Raw genomic sequence first — 21,263 nt, 5'->3', positions numbered from 1 at the left:
TAAGATAAAACAGACATCTAAAAACTTTCAATCATCTTACCCTTTCATAAAACAAACATTCATTAGCTCAGAAATAACAAATGGGTAACTGGAATAATAAATCTGAATGGCATGGCACATACACATGGGTTAAACAAACAGCTAAGTCAGAAGGATAAGCCCCCTATACTTCAAGCTTTTCCATCATTAATTTTGAACTACTCACCAGAAATAGGACAAACAACCAGCCACCACAGTAGCTCTGTCCAGCAATTGAAACCAAACAGGACTGGCTGTCACTTAATAACAACATGATCACAACTGAGTGTATATAGTAGGTTCAAATTGCACCAGGCCTCAAACTTTGTGCCACATAAACCACAACCAAACACACTAACCACTAGGTCACACTTTGCCCAAATATTAGAAATATTAGACAGTAAAGAAATCGTTAAATAATAACTATAACAAAAAAAATTAATGATTGTACACAGGCTAAAAGAGGCAGCTTTGGAATATTTTTACATTTTAGAAGATTTTATTACTAAGTTCAAGTAAACATTTCATGTCTGGAAACCTTTATTTCTTGAGACTTTCAAAGAGTAGAGAAAGCAAAAGCAAAGAATAAGTAACAATTTCACGTGAAGAAAAACTTCAAAATATCATTACTGTAACCTGAGCTAAAGCAACTGTTCTTTCCCCATTGTTTGACTGAATATTTAGAAAACAAATTCTTCTTGACAGAACTACACCAAACCTTTCTGTGTGGCATCTCCTAACAAAACGAGCAGATTTCTCCACACTTCCATCTTCAGCTCGTAAGTTATTATTAACAAAATCAAAGGTATGCTGTTTTCATAAAATAATATTACTTTATCAAAAACAAAGTGTGATTATAAATGCACTAAGAGTGAAACCTCGCCTCAAAATGTTTTTGGAATTTTTTCAGTAATTAATCTAAAATATACTATAAACCATTCCTTAACATTTTTTGAGTCTTTTTTGAAAATCACCATTTGCTTCTATTATAATGAATGTGGTTAACCTTTGCCCTATGACCTACTGTCACAAAAAGCTCATTGGTTGGTTCTTGGAGGACTCTCACACTGTGTACCAGAGTTGGTCAAAATCAGACAAAAATGTTTTAAGTTATACAGTTCCTACACAAAGAAGGGAGAAAAAAAGAAACTATCATTGAGTAATGGTAAAAATTATAAAAATAAAATTTTATTTATGATAATTGAAAATAAATTTTGATTTCCTTTGAGTTCAGATAAAAATTTAAAACATTTCCTTGTAGCTTTTCTTTGCTTATTACACAATGTAACACAAATTTTTTTCCTGGATAGTATGTGTTATTTTGTAATTGCTTACGTTGTAAAAGTACAGAAAATGGCCATTATTCCCTTCAAACTTCGCTTTTGTAATCTGGATAATGAAATTTAGAAATTAACCTATTTTCTACGTAAAAATGGGCAAATTTGCACATTTTCATTTACATAAGGTGTGAATAAAACATGAATCAAGATTTACATGTATTTATACTAAAGTTATGCAAAAATGTTTAGAAGTGAGTAGTTTTTCGAGACTTGCGACTGTAACGTAAATCACTTTCACGTATCAGCCCCAAATATAGTCTCCCATCGTGTTTTCGTTATATGTTCCCAGGTCACAAAAGTGAAGTTTGAAGAGAAAAATAGGTCTTTTCCATTTACTTTAGGCATAAGCAATTGGGAAATAATACTTTCTGCCCAGGAACAAGAAAAAGTAAAAATTTTGTTACATAGTGTTATCAAGTTATTCAAAAGTAATACAACAGTAACAATAAAAATGTAATAATGTTATTTGTTCGTTTTGGATATTCTGTTGCTTCCCATCCCTAGTTACAGACTAACAGATTAGAGGGTAAAGCTGTTGATCAATGGTACTTTTAAGCTACTCTAATCGAGTAGTAGTATTTGACTGTCACTCTAATTTCGTATTCATTGCCCCAAAATGCAGTGCAATTTTGCAGCAACATGACACAAACCATAAACTCTTGAATTCACAGTCCAAATTACTTATTACTAAGTCACACTACATTCAGTGCTTTTCACTTTTGTCTCTCACAAATACTACATTAAACATGTTCAAAAGTAATATAATACTGTTAAAAATAAATGCAACTTAAATATAAAATGAAAAATGTGCCCCACACACATGGTGCCACAACTGGTTCAAAGTTAAAATAAATAATGCATGCAAAAAAAATTGCATTTATAATAAAATTTGTTTGCTTTTAACAAAATAGTACAAACATAAATCAATATACAACCATATATTTGGTAGGACATTTTTCCACCTTAATAATTAATCAAAATATATTCATGCAACCATAGAACACAACTCCTACCAAAAGTGCACAAGATCTGTTATTCTAAACTGAGATCATATGAATGACATTTCTCGTCATATTTGATAATATGTTATACCCATTATAACTAAGTAATCACAAACCAACAGCCAGGTGTTATTTACAGATCCAATCAAACATTTTCTTCTTCAAATTAAAATAGTAGAACATTTGCAAAATATTTGGTATATAAACAGATATGTTAAATGAAATTAAACTACACAAATGTTGTATTCTGTATTGAAATGCAAATAAATAGTGTAACATAAGAAGATATACACCATAAAATCAAAACACAACTTCTATGCAACATGTAGCTAAACAATTTCTGAATGTATTCAGTTATCAGGTCTTTGAGAAAGCACTAAGTGACCTAGTATTTAAATCAAAATTGTAGGAGGAGCTCCTTGATAGCTAAGCCTATCTAACAGCTGACAAATTAAAAAAGGATCACAATGATTTCAACATTTAACGTTGAGCTCAGTTTCACATAAATTTAAAACAAAGTATAACTTCAATGAGAAAAAAACATCAAAAAGTGGATGTTTTCCCACTTCAATCCTTTCACAATAATTATTAACACTTGAATTTTTTTTTCATTCCAAAACAATCTCTTCTTTTTATATTAAAAGACTGTAGATAAAAGATAAAAATACACATCTCATTTTTTTTTATGGCTGTATGGGATTAAACATTTTACATTTAAGCATAATACAAAGACTAATGGCAGTAAAATTACAATACAAATATATCTGGGCTGTTGCTTCAGGATCAAATTCACATTAAATAACTCTGGTGATATAGGACTTACAAACCTTACTATAATAACAAAGATCTCTTTCCCAGCACTGCCGAGAATAAGAGAGAGCTGCCTTCTTCATGATTGTGCCTTGAAATGGCTTCATCAAAGAGATGTCATGGGGATGTCCTAGAATGTTTAAAAGGTTGTAATGGTATCAGAATCCAATATACTCATGCTTCCATCATAACAGATACTGATGGTGAATAGATAGGTTTAATAAATGGCTTAATTTGCAATTAAATCAATTATACTATAAAATATTTTTAATAAAACAAGTAAAACTATATATCATTTACCTTCACAGCTGGCTTTTACTTTACTATTTAGGATATTTGTACACAAAAAATTACGTTGTTTTTTTACAACTTGGATATATATTTTTATGAATTGTTTACACTCTTACATTTTTACAATAAAAATATAGAAAAAAATGCATGTCAATCCTGTGACATCAAACCAATACAGAGATGCAATTCAGAATTAGGAGCGTAACAGATATAATGCTCTAATTTCTTATTAACTATAGTTGGTGTATTACATTACTTTACCCTAAAGTTTGGCTGGTTTACTGTAGCAAAAAAATATCTAATTAATCTGCATAATAATTAACATATACATGTAATTACTGATAAGTATTACACATTTTATTAATTAAAAGTTAGTAAGGAGGACCAAGTACCAGCTTCTTTAATACCTTCTTTCCAGACAACAAACATTCATAAATACAGATGAATAAATCTGAGATTAAACTACACTGTGTAAAAATAAAAACAACAAAATTATCTTTATTGAGGAGGGCATTTGCATATGTGTAACTCAAACAGCAGTAGATATGCACTGTCTATCAGATTTAAATTTTATTTGAAAGTCCAACATGTTGGGAAGATTGGTATGGTTTGAATTTCACACAAAGCAACATGAAGATTATCTGTGCTAGCCATCCCTAATTTAGCAGTGTAAGACTAGAGCGAAGGCAGCTAGTCATCGCCACCCATCGCCATGGGGGGGGGGTCATAAATGACTTATTTTCTGAAGTTTGCATTTCAAATACAGTGACAGCAAATTACTTACACAAACAGCACTGAAAAAATGTAAGATGCCTCAATTAAATATTGATAATTCTATTAAAAAACTAAAATTTGAATTCTCCCTCCAAAAACATTTAAAATGTGGCAATAAAACATTTAGTAATTTCTCAAATTGGTATGTTGTTAAAGTGTGCATTCAGTTGAATGGATGAACTTAAAGTACACCCTTGTCATATTACATTATGAATCGTGTGTTTTAGATGCCAAAAATAAACTCAGCACATGATTAATACAAAAACAAACATGCCTTTGAAGTAACCTATGTTAAAACAAAAATTACACATTTAATATTGTCAACAATTTTGATAATCCAATATAAAAGATTTTCTAATATAATTTAAGTTGAGTAATATTTTATAACAATTATCAACTATTTAAAAACTGAAGCAAGTTATGTCAGTGAAATCTATTAAGTTCTAGTCTTATAACTAAAAAAAAAAAGAGGTTTACACATATTAATCATAAGAAAAAAAAATTCAATTTATAATAAATTCTTCAAATATAGAAATTTGTGTATAAACATCCAAGCATATTACTATTAGAAGAATGAAGTTCACAAATATTGCAAGAAAATGCCTGACAATAAAAACTTTACTTCAACAAAACTACTGCATGCTTTTCTATCTGAATTTCATTAATACATCAAAAGAATCATATGCTATCTTCTACTTCCTAGTTAGAAGAGATGGTTAGTAATAATTCAAACTAACTCACTAACATATCTGTAAATAAACCTGAATTTTAGGACTTTTTTACAAAGCAAACTTCCACAAAAATAAAAGTTAAAAACATTAGGAAATTATTTAGCATGCACAATACCAGACTGTTCGTAAACTTTCTTTAAATGCAATCAATTATTATAAAATACAGACACTAATAAGAGCTTTATTCTCTATTATTAAGAGTTTTAAAAGTTCGATGAACAATTGAAAACTAACCAATGACAGTTCTTTAAATATAATCAAAAATCAGAATATATAATGAAACAGTATTTTTTTTCTCTGCTACTATTTTAAAATCATGTAAAGTTGTTTCATTATTATTTAAAATTGAATATTACAATCTATATCTTTAATCTTGTTTGTTCACAAATTAACAGCTTATTGTTTTGTAGAAATTTTTACTGGAGAATATTAAACCAAATTTCAGTGAATTTTCAGTACTGAAGTTGGTTATTAATACAGTTATTTTGAAAATGATACAGCTTTAAGAAATCTAACTCTTTAGTTACAGTATTTTTTCAGTTAAATCACTTGTAATCTGAAAATATTTAATATAGAATTTAGATAATTAATTAGTATTTGAACATACAACTTTCTACAAATAAAAGCAAAAATTACATCCTATCTGAAATTGTTACATAAAACTGTTTATATTTAGCTAATATTATTAGAATAACCCAAGAATAACCTTCACCATCCTTTCCTCTCAAAAACAAATTGAAACAAACTGATTGATACAACAAATATAAAAATGCAAATTACGTTAACATTAAAATTGTAGGAACACATAACTACATTTAGTTTTCTGATATTTTTAACATGCTTAAAGCTTCACTTCTTACAATTTATCACGTATTTTGTAAGACTTGTATTGTTTGATACATAACTCCAATGTCTCTTCTAGCCACGTGTGGATCTGAATAGTGAACATAACACCTTAACAAAAGTGTAATGACAAAAACAAGGAACAAAAGGTAAACCAAAAGACGACTGGAAAAACTTCCTTAAAAGCAAACAGTAAGTTTCATGCCAAGATTGTGTATAAATTCATGTTTTATACAGTAAATAGATATTTTTTTTAAAGTTCACTCTGGCTTACCTGGTCCTGTTTATTTGGATCAAACTCAATTTGTTTGATTCTTTCAATCTCAGAAATTTCCTCCAAGATATTCATCTCAACTCCAAGTTCAATTTCTCGTCGCTGGCCTGCTGGGTCAGGAAAAAGAAACACGGTGTCTGTGTGCTTGGAGCTTCCGGTTGATGTGCTCGCTGTCTCTGTTCCAGTGTCCAGAGGACTAACACTAGATGCAGCAGGGTTACGAGCTGAGCTGCTCGAGCCATATCCGCTTTCTGGGCTACTTTCTGGACATTTCAGGCTGGTTCTTGTTCCCAGGGTTGGAATACGACTAGCAGCTTTATCCCAGGTCATTCCACTGACACTGGAAATGTAGCTATTCTCAAAATCACCAGCAATTCTGCAATGAGAGGTTGTTCCGTCCTTTACAGTAGAACCTCCAGTGATTGGGGATCTTAAAAATTGATTAGGGTTGCCTGTAACCACACATAGAGCTTCTGCTATGATACGAGCAGAAATCACACTGGCAAGTGTCTGCATGTCCATTACCTGCTCCTTGGTTACTGAGTGAAAAGAAAACAACAACACAAATATATATATAAGAAATGTTATTTGTTTTTATCAAACTTTTGTAAGAAAGATTTCAATTTTCCTATAAATACTCTACTTGAAGTGAAATCATCTTATATTACATTTTATATATATATATATATATATATATAATTAATCTTCAATAAGATGTGCACATCATTCATTTTATTCTATAAAACTAGCATTAAATCCTGGTCTCAATATTAAACTGTTTTTAAATCTGTACTAATTAGAAAATTTAACATGCCAACCTAATACATAGCCTTTATGACAAACCTAATTTTCATTTTTTTAGCTTTACTAGTCACCTTTTTCTTCTGGAACATAGTGCTCACATATTACTACCGCTGTCTGAGTCCCTGTACACGGACGATGAGCAGGACTAGTTTCCACGCCTATTGTTATTGTTGGATGCTTATGTTGCGTACTCGAATATCCATCTTTCTTACGCTGTCTCTTGGCATACAACGATTCCTTTTCAGTCTTTTTCAGTTTCTCCTTCAGATATGCAACTTCGTGCTTCATGAGAGAAAACAAACGTAACACAAACTACAACCTTCAAAAAAACTGGTAAAATATTAACAAGAAATCAATGTTTGTAACTAAAGAGATGACTTTAGTCAATTAAATTACTACATAATTATAAAAGGCTTGCAGAAAGTATGACTGATAAACCCCTGAAAGCTACTAACAGAGGTTGAGGACTTTATATTAACCCTTTCAGAGATTCTAATGGGAGCTTATATAACATGGCCTTTAGCCCGTGACCCATCGCAAAAATGTTAGCCCTTTCAGAGATCTTTATAATGGAAGCTTACATGACATGGTCAAAGCTGATTTACTACATACCTTGAAGTTAACAACTGATTGTTTTCTACGTCATTTAATAATCATTGAAATAATGCAAACTATGTTTTATATATGTTCTTAAAATTAACAAGTGGTTCAAAACACAAGACGAGGAGCTGTCCCCTTCCCTAAACAACGGTCCCAGTTAATACTGACACCCAAGATGCAAAATAGAGCTTTTCCAACAAGTTCAAAACTGCTTTCAGTTTTTAAAGGTAATTTTAATATCATACAGGGTGTTCAGAAAGTCACTGTGCAGTTTTGTAATCACATGTCTATTCAGTCTATTTCAAGTCAACAACTGATAGCAGTGTTTAGAAACAAAATAAGAAGGATCCAGGCCTGTATTGATGCCAATGGGGGTCTCTTTCAACATTGTTTACAATTGTCGTTCATATTTACCTCCTGTATTCTATATTGAAACATGTCTGTTAATAAATATATAAGTGCACAGTGACTTTCCAAACACCCTATACGAACAAAAACTGAACAATACATTCTACAAAACTGTCTTCAAGGAATTACAAAAAAGAAAGTAATATATTGGCATATTCAGAGTAACCATCTTATTTTTTTCCCACTAGTAAACCCTGATTTGTATAGTATTCTGATATTTTTCTCTGTAATTTTCTCTACATTAGAAGTATGAAATTTTAAAGCAGAGATATTAACTAACCTAATTAGAATTCTAATTCATAAAAATGCAAGCATAATATTTAAAATTGCTGTAATAGAAAAAACAATTATTTTATTTATAATAAATTTGAAGACAAACAAAGATTTAAAACTTAATACACATTTTAATATATGTTTTTTTAATACCACTCAATACTTAATTTCTTTAGAATCAATAAAAACACAAGTTTAATTCAATACAATAATTTAGTTGCATCATGAAGGGAAACAACTTTTTGAAACAAATATTCCTTTCCTAATACAGAAAAAAAATATTGAAAAATTATTAATTAATCAATCAATTACTCACGTTCATTGAAAAAAAATTTAAATCAAAAATTTCTAATATGTATACATTTTATTTTACTAAAGATTCATCCTCATTCCTTTGTCTTTATAAATACGTTATCTTTAATTTTAGCATACCTCAAGGTCTTCAACCTTCAAGATTAGTATGTCCACTTTATGCTCAGCTTGAATTTTCTCTCTCTCACAAATAGACAGAAAATGGCCCATCTCTAGTCTTGTGTTGTCTACGACACCTAGATCAAGAATGAGTAATTATTCAATATAATTTTCCTTTTCCTTGACTTGTATTTGAAAAAAATTAGACTTGTTAATTAATTTCACTTTACATGGCTGTATAGATGATACATAATACTCAACACAAGAACTCAAGTGACACTTGAGCAAAATTTTCAGTAACAACCTTTTATACAAATTGTAGAGCTGACACCTCCAGTTAAAAGATCTGTCAGTAAATTGAATCAATGTAACACTTGCAATATTTTTTTTTTTTTTAGTGGGAACAAAATACATGTCCTAAAATACTATAAAGCACATGTTTTTCCTTACTTTCAGCAAGTATGTTATCTTGTTTTAAAAAAACATATCTTTGATCAAATTTAAAGGACTGAGAAACATGATGCACATACGTCTGTGAATTCTAGTTGTAACTGAAAATCTAAATGATGAAAACAATGTACTCAAACACAAAGTATCAACCAAAATTTGCACTTAAAACACATTCTAACCACACTGTCTCCTAATCTTCAAGACGAAAGTAGCAATTACCCACTTTCCAAGCTATAAAAGAACCCAGCTAAATGTTTCATTTTCTCAAATGAACAGAAGAAATATTTGTCATCCTAAAGTATTATTAAAATGTAACTACCTATGTGTAACCACTTTTCATGTTTAAAACAGACAATTAATAAAGTTCTCAAACATAAGCAAAAGAACAAATATTTAAAATACACCTAATACAAAATATTATCCACATTTTTTTTTATGTTATACACAATTAAAACAACTAACACACATTTTCAAGTTACAAAAACTAGAATCAAAGGATAAGAAGTCCAAGTTTCTCGTTATGTCTTGAAAGTACCCTTTGAGAGGCCCAAGGTTTTTCTTCACTGAATCTTAAAAGTATATTTACTTACTCTGCAAGATTCGTCTAATCCTCCATAATCGAAGAAGAATTATCAGCACTGCTGCCTCTTTTCCAGCTCCTTTTTTAGAAGGTGTCGTTAAAAATGCAATGTCAAGTCCAAATGCCACGAGAACGACAATAGCGTCACATATCTAAATTCAAATGAAAAGGAAATTCAAGACATTAAACAATACTGAAACTAAGGTAATGCTAATTGAGACAAATATAAAGTGCTATTTCTAACTAATTTATCACAAGTATTATATTCTACTAATAAATATATACATACACACACCCAAGAATTCACTTTTAAGTCACACCAAGAAAATATGAGTTGTAAAAATATAACATGTGTTATATTAGTTTTATCCAAATTCTAAAATTCTAAATCTTATTGAATGGTAAAAAGCATCAATGCTGACTGTATACATTTTCCATGTATCCACTAACACTTTTCTGACTATTAAATACAAATATGTTCAAAAGCAACCATATCAAAAATGAGCACTAAAAAAAACCTAAATACACACACAGACCCAAACCAGAGGAGAATAAAAGAAACTGAATCATTAAAATAACAATACATTACACACCTTAATGGTTTCAAAACTGAAAACATTTCATCAAAATAAAATATTATTTTACTTCTTTAAGTGTATCCTTTAATATAATTTAACTTTAATTTACTCTGGGCACATTTAAAACTAGGAAATTTGTTGAATTAGAAAAAATTAATATTAATCATTTAGTCACAAGAGTAACTAAAAAAACAAGTCCACTGTGCTTAATGTGGCATGATGGTGATCATTTTGAAACTCCATCACTACTGTGCTTAATGTGGCATGATGGTGATCATTTTGAAACTCCATCACTACTGTGCTTAATGTGGCATGATGGTGATCATTTTGAAACTCCATCACTACTGTGCTTAATGTGGCATGATGGTGATCATTTTGAAACTCCATCACTACTGTGCTTAATGTGGCATGATGGTGATCATTTTGAAACTCCATCACTACTGTGCTTAATGTGGCATGATGGTGATCATTTTGAAACTCCATCACTACTGTGCTTAATGTGGCATGTTGGGTGATCATTTTGAAACTCCATCACTACTGTGCTTAATGTGGCATGATGGTGATCATTTTGAAACTCCATCTCTACTGTGCTTAATGTGGCATGATGGTGATCATTTCGAAACTCCATTACTACTGTGCTTAATGTGGCATGATGGTGATCATTTCGAAACTCCATTACTACTGTGCTTAATGTGGCATGATGGTGATCATTTTGAAACTCCATCACTACTGTGCTTAATGTGGCATGATGGTGATCATTTTGAAACTCCATCAATACTGTGCTTAATGTGGCATGATGGTGATCATTTTGAAACTCCATCACTACTGTGCTTAATGATGGGTGATCATTTGAAACTCCATCACTATATATGATCATCTCTTCAGCTGTGCAAGTGTTATAATTTACAGTCAATCATAATATTTGTCAGTAAAGAGTACTTCAAGAACTGGTGGTGGGTGGTGGGAATGAACTGCCTTCCCTCTAGTCTACCGCTTCTACAGTAGGACGGCAAACACAGATGGTCCCCATGTAACTTTGTGCGAAATTTAATAACAAGAATCGTGAACTTCAAATACAATGTTGCACATACATCATTAAGTATTTATTTTAAAACAATTCCACAAAGTTTCCTTATTCAGTTTAAAAGATGTTCTTGGCTGGTACAAAAATAAACTCACCACCTTACAACTGCAACAAACTTATACAAATATGAACTGATTTATAACTGTGGAAATACATTAACAAGTCTAAAAGTCATTAAAGTTTGAGTAATAATTGGCAAACCTAACGACTTAACTGGATAGACAAAAATGACCAAAACAAAATGCGTAACTGTACATTTTGAATTCAACCTTAAAAACTACATTCAGCAAAAAATAAATGTTTTTTTTGGGTTCTGTAAACCCAGAAATATGAGTGTTTCACTTAAACAAAGTCCACAGATCAAAAATTAAAAGTCCATGAAATGATATTAGAATTTGGTTAAATACAAGATTGGTGTTACGAAGTACAAGTCCTGAAGTATCCACAACACAACTGTTTTCCATATACAGAATTCGTTAATCTACAAAACTCCTACTATAACACAGCTCTCATTATTATGTATTATCTAGTAAATAGACAGACATGATGCACAAACTATATCCAACATAAAACAACTGTTAGTGGTATTTGTTAATCAACTGCTCAGTGGCTTCACCGATCAATTATACAGTGTTTCCTTACCCATAGTACGTACAGACAAAAATATATACACAAGTAAAACATTTAGTAGTGAGTGTTGCTACAGTTTGCCTTCCTTCTAGTCAGAAGTTCAACAATAAAAAGAAAAAAAAGTTATTGGTTGCAAAATTCTTGCAGCCAACTACCTTCCCCCTAATCAGCAGTTAAGCATATAGCCTCAGACATGGTGAATAAACATTGTGGAACTTTTCTGATCACTTTGATATTTGAAATATTCAAAAAGAGCAACAATAAAAAAAAAACCATAGTTACAATCATTTGATCTTATCAGAATTTTTAATTAATTAATTAGTTTACATGACAATAAATTATGTAATTACTTTTCATAATTAAACTGATTAAATCACCTAGCTTTATTGTCCAGTTCTGGTTGTATATTGTTGTTTTAAAACTAAACATTGTACTCAAATTAACATTTCACAAGGATATTTTTTTTTCTTTACCAACAACAGAAGTTTCAAAATGAATTAAAATTCAATTAATAAAACATAGATAATTAACCTGCATTGAATTTATTCCTATAAGATTAATCAATACTCCTTTACCTCCATTCCCTGAATAAGATATCTTGCTCTTCCTGAAACTAGCCTAAAGCCTACCTGCAAAAATAATTATATATACAGTTTGATTTGAATGAAATTAATTATATTGCTAGAATACTCCCATTACACAACATCTAAACACACCAAGTGTTTTGAAAATATTCAAATAAAGCTAAAACAAGTCTTAAGTCAAAATACGAGAAACGTGAGTGTAAGAAATGGTAGAAACCATAATGAAAAACAGTTTTTACAATAAATTCAATAAAAAAATGGTAAAAATTATAATGAAAAACACAAAGATAGTTCCACAATAAATTCAATAAAGAAATGGTAGAAACTATATTGAAAAACACAAAGATAGTTTTCACAATAAATTCAATAAATAAATGGTAGAAACTATAATGAAAAACACAGACAGTTTTCACAATAAATGTAATGAAGTAATAGTAGAAACTATAATGAAAAATGTATTTTTTACAATAAATTTTATGTATTTTCATATATTAGACTGCATACTAACAGGTAAAACATTTATAAATTCATATCTCCACCATAACAATAGTATACTAGAGATGTGTATTATGAAAATAATTTATATCTTCAAATATGTGTTTTACTATATGTCTTAATACTTTTAGGAAAAGTTATTATTAAATTCTTACATAACAATGAACATCTATTTATGACTCAGGTGCACAAGTTCTAAACATGTTGCCTTTCACATTTATCCCAATAGAACTGGCACAGATAGCCCAGTTGTTTTGCACCATAAAATGCCAAACAAACCTAATAGAACCAGTTTAAAGTTATCTGATCTTATCTGCATACATAGAACTGACAAAGCCTAATACATTTTAATGCTTAGTCTGTAACGAAATGTAATTTGTTTACCTATATGCAATGTATGCACAGGAAATACATATAAACATTATTAAGAAAACTAGATTCATACCTCAAAGACAAAAATAATTAGTATAACAATACTAGTATATGACAGAATGTCTTTAGCCATCCTAAGCTTTGGACTGTTGGCCCCTGTTGAAGAAAAAACAAGCCCAGACACATTGGCAGAACAGTTTAAACCTGTCTTCCACTGTGGATCTATACAACCAAAGAAGTATGCAAAGCAAGTCCATTTAAGTTTATATATGAACAAGTCAGTTTAACTATCAACTGTTAAAAACACATTTACTCACCAGTTGTTAATGAAAATGTATCTGATTGTATAATTTAATATAATGTAACAGTTTTAACTAATTCTATACATTCTATGATAAATGTAAGATTTAAAAACAGCCCACTTCTTTTATGTTATGTAATAAAATATAATTTCTAATATTACAAGAACAAGTCTATTAAAATTGAACTATACAAGTTTAAAGAATCTTCCCCTGAGATCACAAAATGGATGCACAAAACTTTAACAAAACTGTACACACATACAAAACCTAAATCAAATAACTAAAACACATTGTTGGCATATGGTGCCAGCAAAAGAAGGAAACTTATTACAAGTGTACAATATATAAACATACCTTGTACAACTTCAAAATCAATGAGCAACTCTGAGAATATGACTAGGCCTTCAACAAACACCAATGTCACAATCACAGCACTGAAAACTTTCCCATTCACAGTAGCCCAAATCTTTTCACATAACCTGCAAATAAAAGGAGGAAAACCTCAATATATTTGGATGTTACACACAGTCATTTACAAACTAATGTCAAACCTTAAAACAAAAAAAAAATTACATTACATTTAAGGTAAGAAGTAATAAAGACAAAATTAGAGAACTACTGAAGTACATGAAACTATCCCAAAAATAACCCAATTCAATCTCATTTGGTTTAATGTGGTTGGTTATTACAAGTATGAATTCTGATAGGTGTTGGTTTAAAGCACTGTTATCACTACACATGAACATTTCTAATTTAGTAGCAATGGAAGACTGACCTTAGTTTTGCTGTCACAAGGATAGGGTGAGCCATTACATTCTACCCCCATTCAATGACACTGAATACAAACTTGAAGTTAAAAAAATTTAAAACTTGTGATGTTAAAATTTAGCAAAGCACAGGTAGCCCGATTTGTAAATTTTGGGCAAACAAACATAACAGCAAGTATTTTGATTATTTGGATGATCTGAATAAGTCAATGTAGTAATAATCAAAAACCCTAACTTAAATGAGTTGATTAATTTCATTACATGTGATTTATTTGTAACTTCAATTAATCAGTTTATTGAATAATCAAAAATAGTAACAGTCAGAAACATCAATTCTGATTAATTGCTTAGTGCATGTTATACTATGATACAATCACTGCTCGTAGGTTAAATTATATACACTAATCGATGAAATTGCCCAATAATAAGAATCACATACTGCTACATAATAATTAATTAATTTTTCAGAATTATTGAATTATTACCATTTCAAATTACAATCCTGTGCTCCAGCTATATTTAAAAAGGATAATGTTAAATTTAGCACTAAACTAGCATTAAAAGTAATTCAATGGAAAACTACAATTTTTAAATTATCCTTTTAAAAGCTTCATTTCAGTAATTTTCTATAAAAATTAAATATTAGAACTGCATTTTTAAGAAATATATCAACATGAAGAACTTTAGATGATATAACTTACACTGAAGCTTCACAGGTGTAAAATAAAAATAAAAAGCTTGAATATTAGTTATCTGTTCTGTAAAAACATATTCAAGACAAAGTTCATAAGACTGATCTTTTGTTACCATACAATCTGACTGTTTTACCACACTAATCTACAAAACTCCAAACTCTTTTGAACTTGTACTTTTTCTGCACATTCTGCCACTGATCTGAAACTTGTTTCAGAACAAATGGCAATGTTTCACAGTTCTTCCAATCTATTTATAAAAAGAGGTTAATAACAGGGTCTTGATTAGTTTATAACCATAGAGACAAATATTATCAAGTGTTGTCACTATCCAATTGGTAAATCGGGATTTTCAGAGAAACTAGTGCAGCATCTGCTTGGGTTTAAGGAGTTACACTGTTTTGTAAACTGCCCAATTCCTACAATAATGCAATTCCTATCTATATGTATACACTAAATAGCAGATAAGATCAATTAATACAATCTGTTATTTTTACTTATGATTTAATGGCTATATTTCCTATACATTTTCTATTTGACTGGTTACATCATTCATATAGATATATATATACATGATAATGCAGTTCCATCACACTAATATCAACATTTTTTTTAAACTAGCAATAGAATATACTTCTAAAACACTAAAAATATTATAATTCTATCAATAAAATATGAACCCCATCTTACCATTAGCAAGTATATTTTTGATACATAAATGAAATATACATCTATCGAACCAAGACAAATGTGTTCTACATATATAAAACCAAAAGTAACTTACTCCTCTTACACTATTAACATAATACCTGTACAACACTAAAAACAACCAAGCTTTATCACTATAACAAACAAATCTTATTTCTATGATAATAAATTTTTACCCACTAAAAAAATATGTCTTTCTCACATTACACAATAAAGAAAAGTAATTCTGCAAGACTTAATAAAATACAACACAGTATAAAGCCAAGATGGTATAAAATATTATTCCATGTACGTTCAAAACTATGGCTAAACATCATTATAGGTGCAACTATGAGTAAATTACAATAGTTAATTCATAAGTAAAATCACATGCGAGACGAAATTTTCTCCTAATATAATCCAGTGAATTAGATTATTTGTTGAATACTTATAACACATGGCAATAACCTCACCTAGTTGGTCCATCATCATCCAATGAAGCATCACCAGTTAGACCCCACACCAGCGGGTCAGAGTTGCGCATCAGTTCTTCCTTACTATTCAGAAATACAAAGAAATGTTCATGCACTATAAGTAGGTATACATGTACAGTATGTGTAAGTAACAATTTTCTAAACTATACATGTACAGTATGTGTAAGTAACAATTTTCTAAACTATACATGTACAGTATGTGTAAGTAACAATTTTCTAAACTTTATACAGACACACATACACAAAGGTTTGAGCTTCATCTTGGCAACCAACAATGGAAGTTTTAAGTTATCACGTCAAAAACTTAAAATTAGCTAGTAGTAAAACTGTTACTTCAACTAGTCTAATGAACCAGGTATCAAAGATGAAAATGTACAAATCTGCCAGTTCTGTCCAAGCACAATCATGTAAAGAATCTAGAAGTTATGACCAGAAGAAAGAAGGATCTGTGACTGAGGAAAGGTATTCATTGTAGGATATATAAAGTGAGAGTGAATATGAAAATATCTGGTGATGAAGTGACCTACTGCAGATAAAATATGAATGGGATACAATAATGAAATCTGTTTTCCGTAGTCTAAAAAATGTAAAGCAAAGAAAAACTGTCAAACCCTGAAGAGACATAACACAACTTTATGCACCAGGTATTACCTTAACAGTTGATATAAGTATAATGGTAGAACAGTCAAAAGAAATCAAACCACTCATTCGAGGATGAATTCCAAGTGAATTAAAGTAGACATCCTTCAACAGCTAACAACCCCAGAATGAAAACAACCTAGAATCGGTGGCCTATTTTAAAGTGTTAAGTGACTATGGTAGGATCCAAAATTGGAAAAAACTAATCAATTATGTAGTATAATTTAATTTAAAACAAGAATCACTAAAAAGATCATTAGCCTTACAAGACTGAAATAAACAAATGATAGCTTTCCAGCCAGAATGGAATCCTGGCCACAACCAACACAGAAGCAATCCCCCTCAGGATTTACTCAAATCCAGCACCAAAAATGTAGGATAAAACATTAATTAGTAATTAGAACTAAAAAAAAACACAACAAATAATTCACAATTATTTTGAGATACTCACAAAATCTAGGAATCATAACAATTACCAATATCTGATCACCACAACTTTACTGTGGAACTGTAAGGGTCGTAAACATTATTACAGATCTTTAGGTTTACAATGGTATAATAATATATACCAGTTTCACTAACTAGACATTATGTGATGGTTACTACTACCAGTAGAATTATTACTTTACTCTATACGATGTTAAATAAACTTGTTCAAAGTAATTTATTTTTATCTTCATATGAAGACATACTGCAAGGGGAAAGAAACACACATCAACAAAACAGGTTAATAGAATGACACTATTTTAAGAAAAATATTATAAAAAAAAAAAGGCTTAACAATTCTGAGTTATCTCCTCTGGTGTTAAGAAGGACCAGAGGTAACTTGTTTCAAGATTAAAACTGAATTCTAACGGTTTAAAGTAATTTAATAAAACTTCAAACAACTCAAAATTAACCAACGTATTTCAAAACTCAAAATTACAAAGAATGCTGTAAATCACATGCAACAGTTTTTCCCATCTCTAAACAATAAAAAAATGTTCCACAGACCCTATTCTTCAAAAACACTATTACTAAAAAATGGCCCAAATAAGTAAAGTTCCAAAACAGACTTCTGAAGAACTTCATTAGTCACTTTTTCTCAGGCATATTAGTTTTATTCTGCCACTAGCCAATTTTCTATTTACTCTTTGGCTTTCTTAAATGTTAAACAATTTCACAAGTCCACTTTAGCATTTCTGTGGTACCTTAACATAAATAATATTATCTGTAAATCAAGATAATAAAAATAGTAAAATCCTTTTGTTTTTAAGTGAGAAACTGCAATATAACTTTTAATATTTCTGAGTAAAGAATATGAAAATGACATATTAAAACTAATTTTGCATGAATTACAAATATTCACTATTTTACTTAAATATACTAAATGGGAAACTTCACAGATTTATATACCCCTTGCTAACTCTAATTTTGTTCTTAAATGTATAATAGAAACTATGCATCAATGAAGTCCAGAAAAATTCCTTTCTGAAAGCAGTACACTTATATGCACTTCTCAGATAGGTAACATGTACTTTTAATACACAAACTTTACAAAAGAAAAATGAATAAAAATTACACTAGTATAGCAATTTTTAATACATATTATTATATAATTATTTTAATAATTATGTAAACTTTATCCTACATTCAAGCATGTTTATGTAACTGTATTTACAGATATATTGGGTATGGTAATCTTTTATTTTCAATGGATAACAAGGGGTAAGCCAATTCGTTTGGACTATTCCACTTTTTACTACTTATCTCCAACAAAATACACCCAGAAACTCTTTTCCTATATCCAGTTTTGATCTCTAAAATGTTTTAATATATTTCAGTTTTTCAGCTTTTATCTCACATAAAGGCAAACTATTTCCCCAGCTGACCACTCTATTAAAGTAGCATTCTGTTATCTGTTGTAATTTTTCTCCATTTCTTACACACGCAGTTTTTATGAAAACAAAATAATAAAAACTTAAAGTGTGTCCCCTGTTCAGCCCTTCTTTCCAGCAAACTCTTGTTACATGATTTCAGTCTATTCCAATATATTACCCCCTTTCCAACCTATGAATTTCCTGGTGTCTTTTTTTCTAAACCCTTTCCAGCAACTCAACATTCTTTTTTAAATATGAACAAAACTGAACATACTGTACAACCAGTATGGTAACAAGTGAACTGACTGCCTCTTCTCATTCCTCAACTTCATTACAGCTACTATAAATGCATAAAAATGAACAAAGGTGACATAAAATAACTGCCAAGAACACAGGGCCTAAGCCATAAAGAATGGTATCACAAAAATAATGCAAAATCCATCTTGTCTATATTGCTTAAGAGTAAACAGTACCATCATTTGATGACTACAGACAAATATGGTTTAAAAAAGATTGTACTAATATACAAAACAATAATTAAATTATATTTTAAAAAAGAAATATTTAACCATCTTAAATAAATTATAATATATTGTCACATCTTTCATGCAATTCCTTTTAGTCACATTTTCAACTACTTTCAATAACTTATAAAGCAGGTTGGCATTTGGGGATATGTCAATCAGAAAGGTCATATATATATATATATATATATATATATATATATATATTATCAGGTGTCAACTTTTAAATCTCAAGAAATACACTTATTCACAAACATTATTTAAAAAAACTATACAAGAGTTGAGAGAAAAATAATTTAACAAAAAATTCTATCAGTTAAAGTTTTGTTAATTCAACCATATACCTCATTATTCATTTGTTGAATTATATTTAATCTACATACAGTAGACAACTTACTGCTCAGAATATACACAGAAATTGGAAATAACTATTTATTAAATAATAAAAAATATTTCACATACAAGATCATGGTTATGATGGTTCTCAGAATAAGTAAGCAAGTGTAAATGAGCTAGCCTACTAAGTTAAACAGTATATTTTGGTTATTAAAACTTAATGAAATACTGCACCAAAGCAAGCAAACAGTGTCCAATGTCATTAACAGTGCTGTGTTTAGGTAGAAGCCAGAGTATACTCTGCCCCCAGGAACCGTGATCTTAATGAAATTCCACTAATAATTTTATTCTATGAAAAATTACATGTACAGCCCACAAAAATTATTAACCCCTGGGCCCACACAACCTTAAATCCACCACTGTTCATTAACACTGCTACTAGTAGCATGAGAATAATTTTTATAACAATGAAATCCTTAACCTAACAGTTTAAGTTTTAACAACACGACAATTACACATTTCATACTGTATCATGTTAAAATTTAAACGTTATCAATATTAATTTCAATCATGGTTTTCTTTATTTATTTAAATCTAAATGTTAACTTACTTATACTAGTAGTTGTAGTACTAATATTAATGGTACTAGAAGTTATGCGAAACTAATATTATACACTGATCTACGATACCGTTAGCAATATTAAGGTTTACCAATGTCTAACGATGGCAATGTACTACATACTTGTGTAGCGCCGTATCGTTTCGGGCAAAGCAGTGTTATAGCTTATACCCTATCTTGCAGAATGATACTATCAGTGTAAAGTATATACGTAATCTAATATATGTAATTTAAGTAAGAGTTAAACTTCAATCTATCTTTGTGATCGTAAGAACGAAAATTAAAGAATGAGGGTGTTGATCCACAAGCTTAAATAACACTTTCTTCTTTAAGTATTGTTATTTAAAAAAAACATACCTTATCGACGGAGCCATAGCCTGTCATGATCAATACGCATGGGCAAGTGGTTTGATAATTTGTCAATGATCCCCAAGCCCTCCAACAGATGTCACATCAACCCGATTTTAAATTCATCAAAGCCCTCTGTAATACTAAATAAATTGTCGAATACTCTTTACATCCAAACATCAAAAACAAAACATATTTCTCAAACAATCACAATAATAAAAGATAAATAAACAGTTTTATTAAAAAAACAAAAATAAAAATTAGTATAGCATAATTATTAAAATTATAATGGTACTTAAATGTTTTGGAACTCATTTTTTATTTGATTTATTTATCCTGTTTCAAACCGTGTTGTCCAAAAAACTGTTAGAAGTAACCTGTTTGCTACATTTAACATTCACTTTATAAAAAGAAAAGTTGAGAATTGCAAAACAGTAATAAAACAGAAATATCAAAATAATAAAATTAAAAAGAAGATTGATAATTTTATTCGAAGAAACGTGAGTTGGCATTACAACTATTGTAAGCACGCTTTTCTTAAGATTTTGCAATTTTTTATAGATAGAATAAAAATCACCCATTAAATTAAGTAGTGGTGTTATACAATTCATTAGTTTTCTTACATCTAAAATAATGCATCGTGTG

General features: G+C 29.8%; 1 protein-coding gene across 2 annotated transcripts; it reads right to left on the bottom strand.

Annotated features, from left to right (window-relative positions):
- Window positions 1-2,054: 2,054 nt before the first annotated feature.
- LOC143231935 (uncharacterized) lies at window positions 2,055-20,747 on the bottom strand. Of its 2 annotated transcripts, none has more exons than XM_076466810.1 (10): window positions 20,628-20,747; window positions 16,273-16,356; window positions 14,008-14,132; window positions 13,425-13,573; window positions 12,476-12,529; window positions 9,619-9,760; window positions 8,600-8,715; window positions 6,958-7,168; window positions 6,083-6,621; window positions 2,055-3,299 (listed from the first exon to the last, which is right to left on the bottom strand). In XM_076466810.1, exons 1-10 carry the CDS (start codon window positions 20,642-20,644, stop codon window positions 3,276-3,278), a joined length of 1,461 nt encoding a protein of 486 aa, XP_076322925.1. In that variant the 5' UTR covers window positions 20,645-20,747; the 3' UTR covers window positions 2,055-3,275. The 2 variants fall into 2 exon arrangements, with proteins under 2 accessions (XP_076322925.1, XP_076322926.1); XM_076466811.1 differs by having other exon boundaries at window positions 13,425-13,507.
- Window positions 20,748-21,263: the final 516 nt, after the last annotated feature.

This window comes from Tachypleus tridentatus, chromosome 11 (assembly GCF_004210375.1).
Source record: "Tachypleus tridentatus isolate NWPU-2018 chromosome 11, ASM421037v1, whole genome shotgun sequence".
NCBI lineage: Eukaryota > Metazoa > Arthropoda > Merostomata > Xiphosura > Limulidae > Tachypleus > Tachypleus tridentatus.
Note: the sequence above shows the minus strand (reverse complement) of the source record. Positions and strands in the feature narration are given on the sequence as shown.

Coding starts and splice junctions, on each gene's coding strand:
- LOC143231935 (XM_076466810.1), bottom strand. Junction 14,133..16,272: donor GATGATGATGGACCAACTAG/GTGAGGTTATTG, acceptor TTTTATTTGCAG/GTTATGTGAAAAGATTTGGG. Junction 12,530..13,424: donor TAATTATTTTTGTCTTTGAG/GTATGAATCTAG, acceptor TTATTTTTGCAG/GTAGGCTTTAGGCTAGTTTC.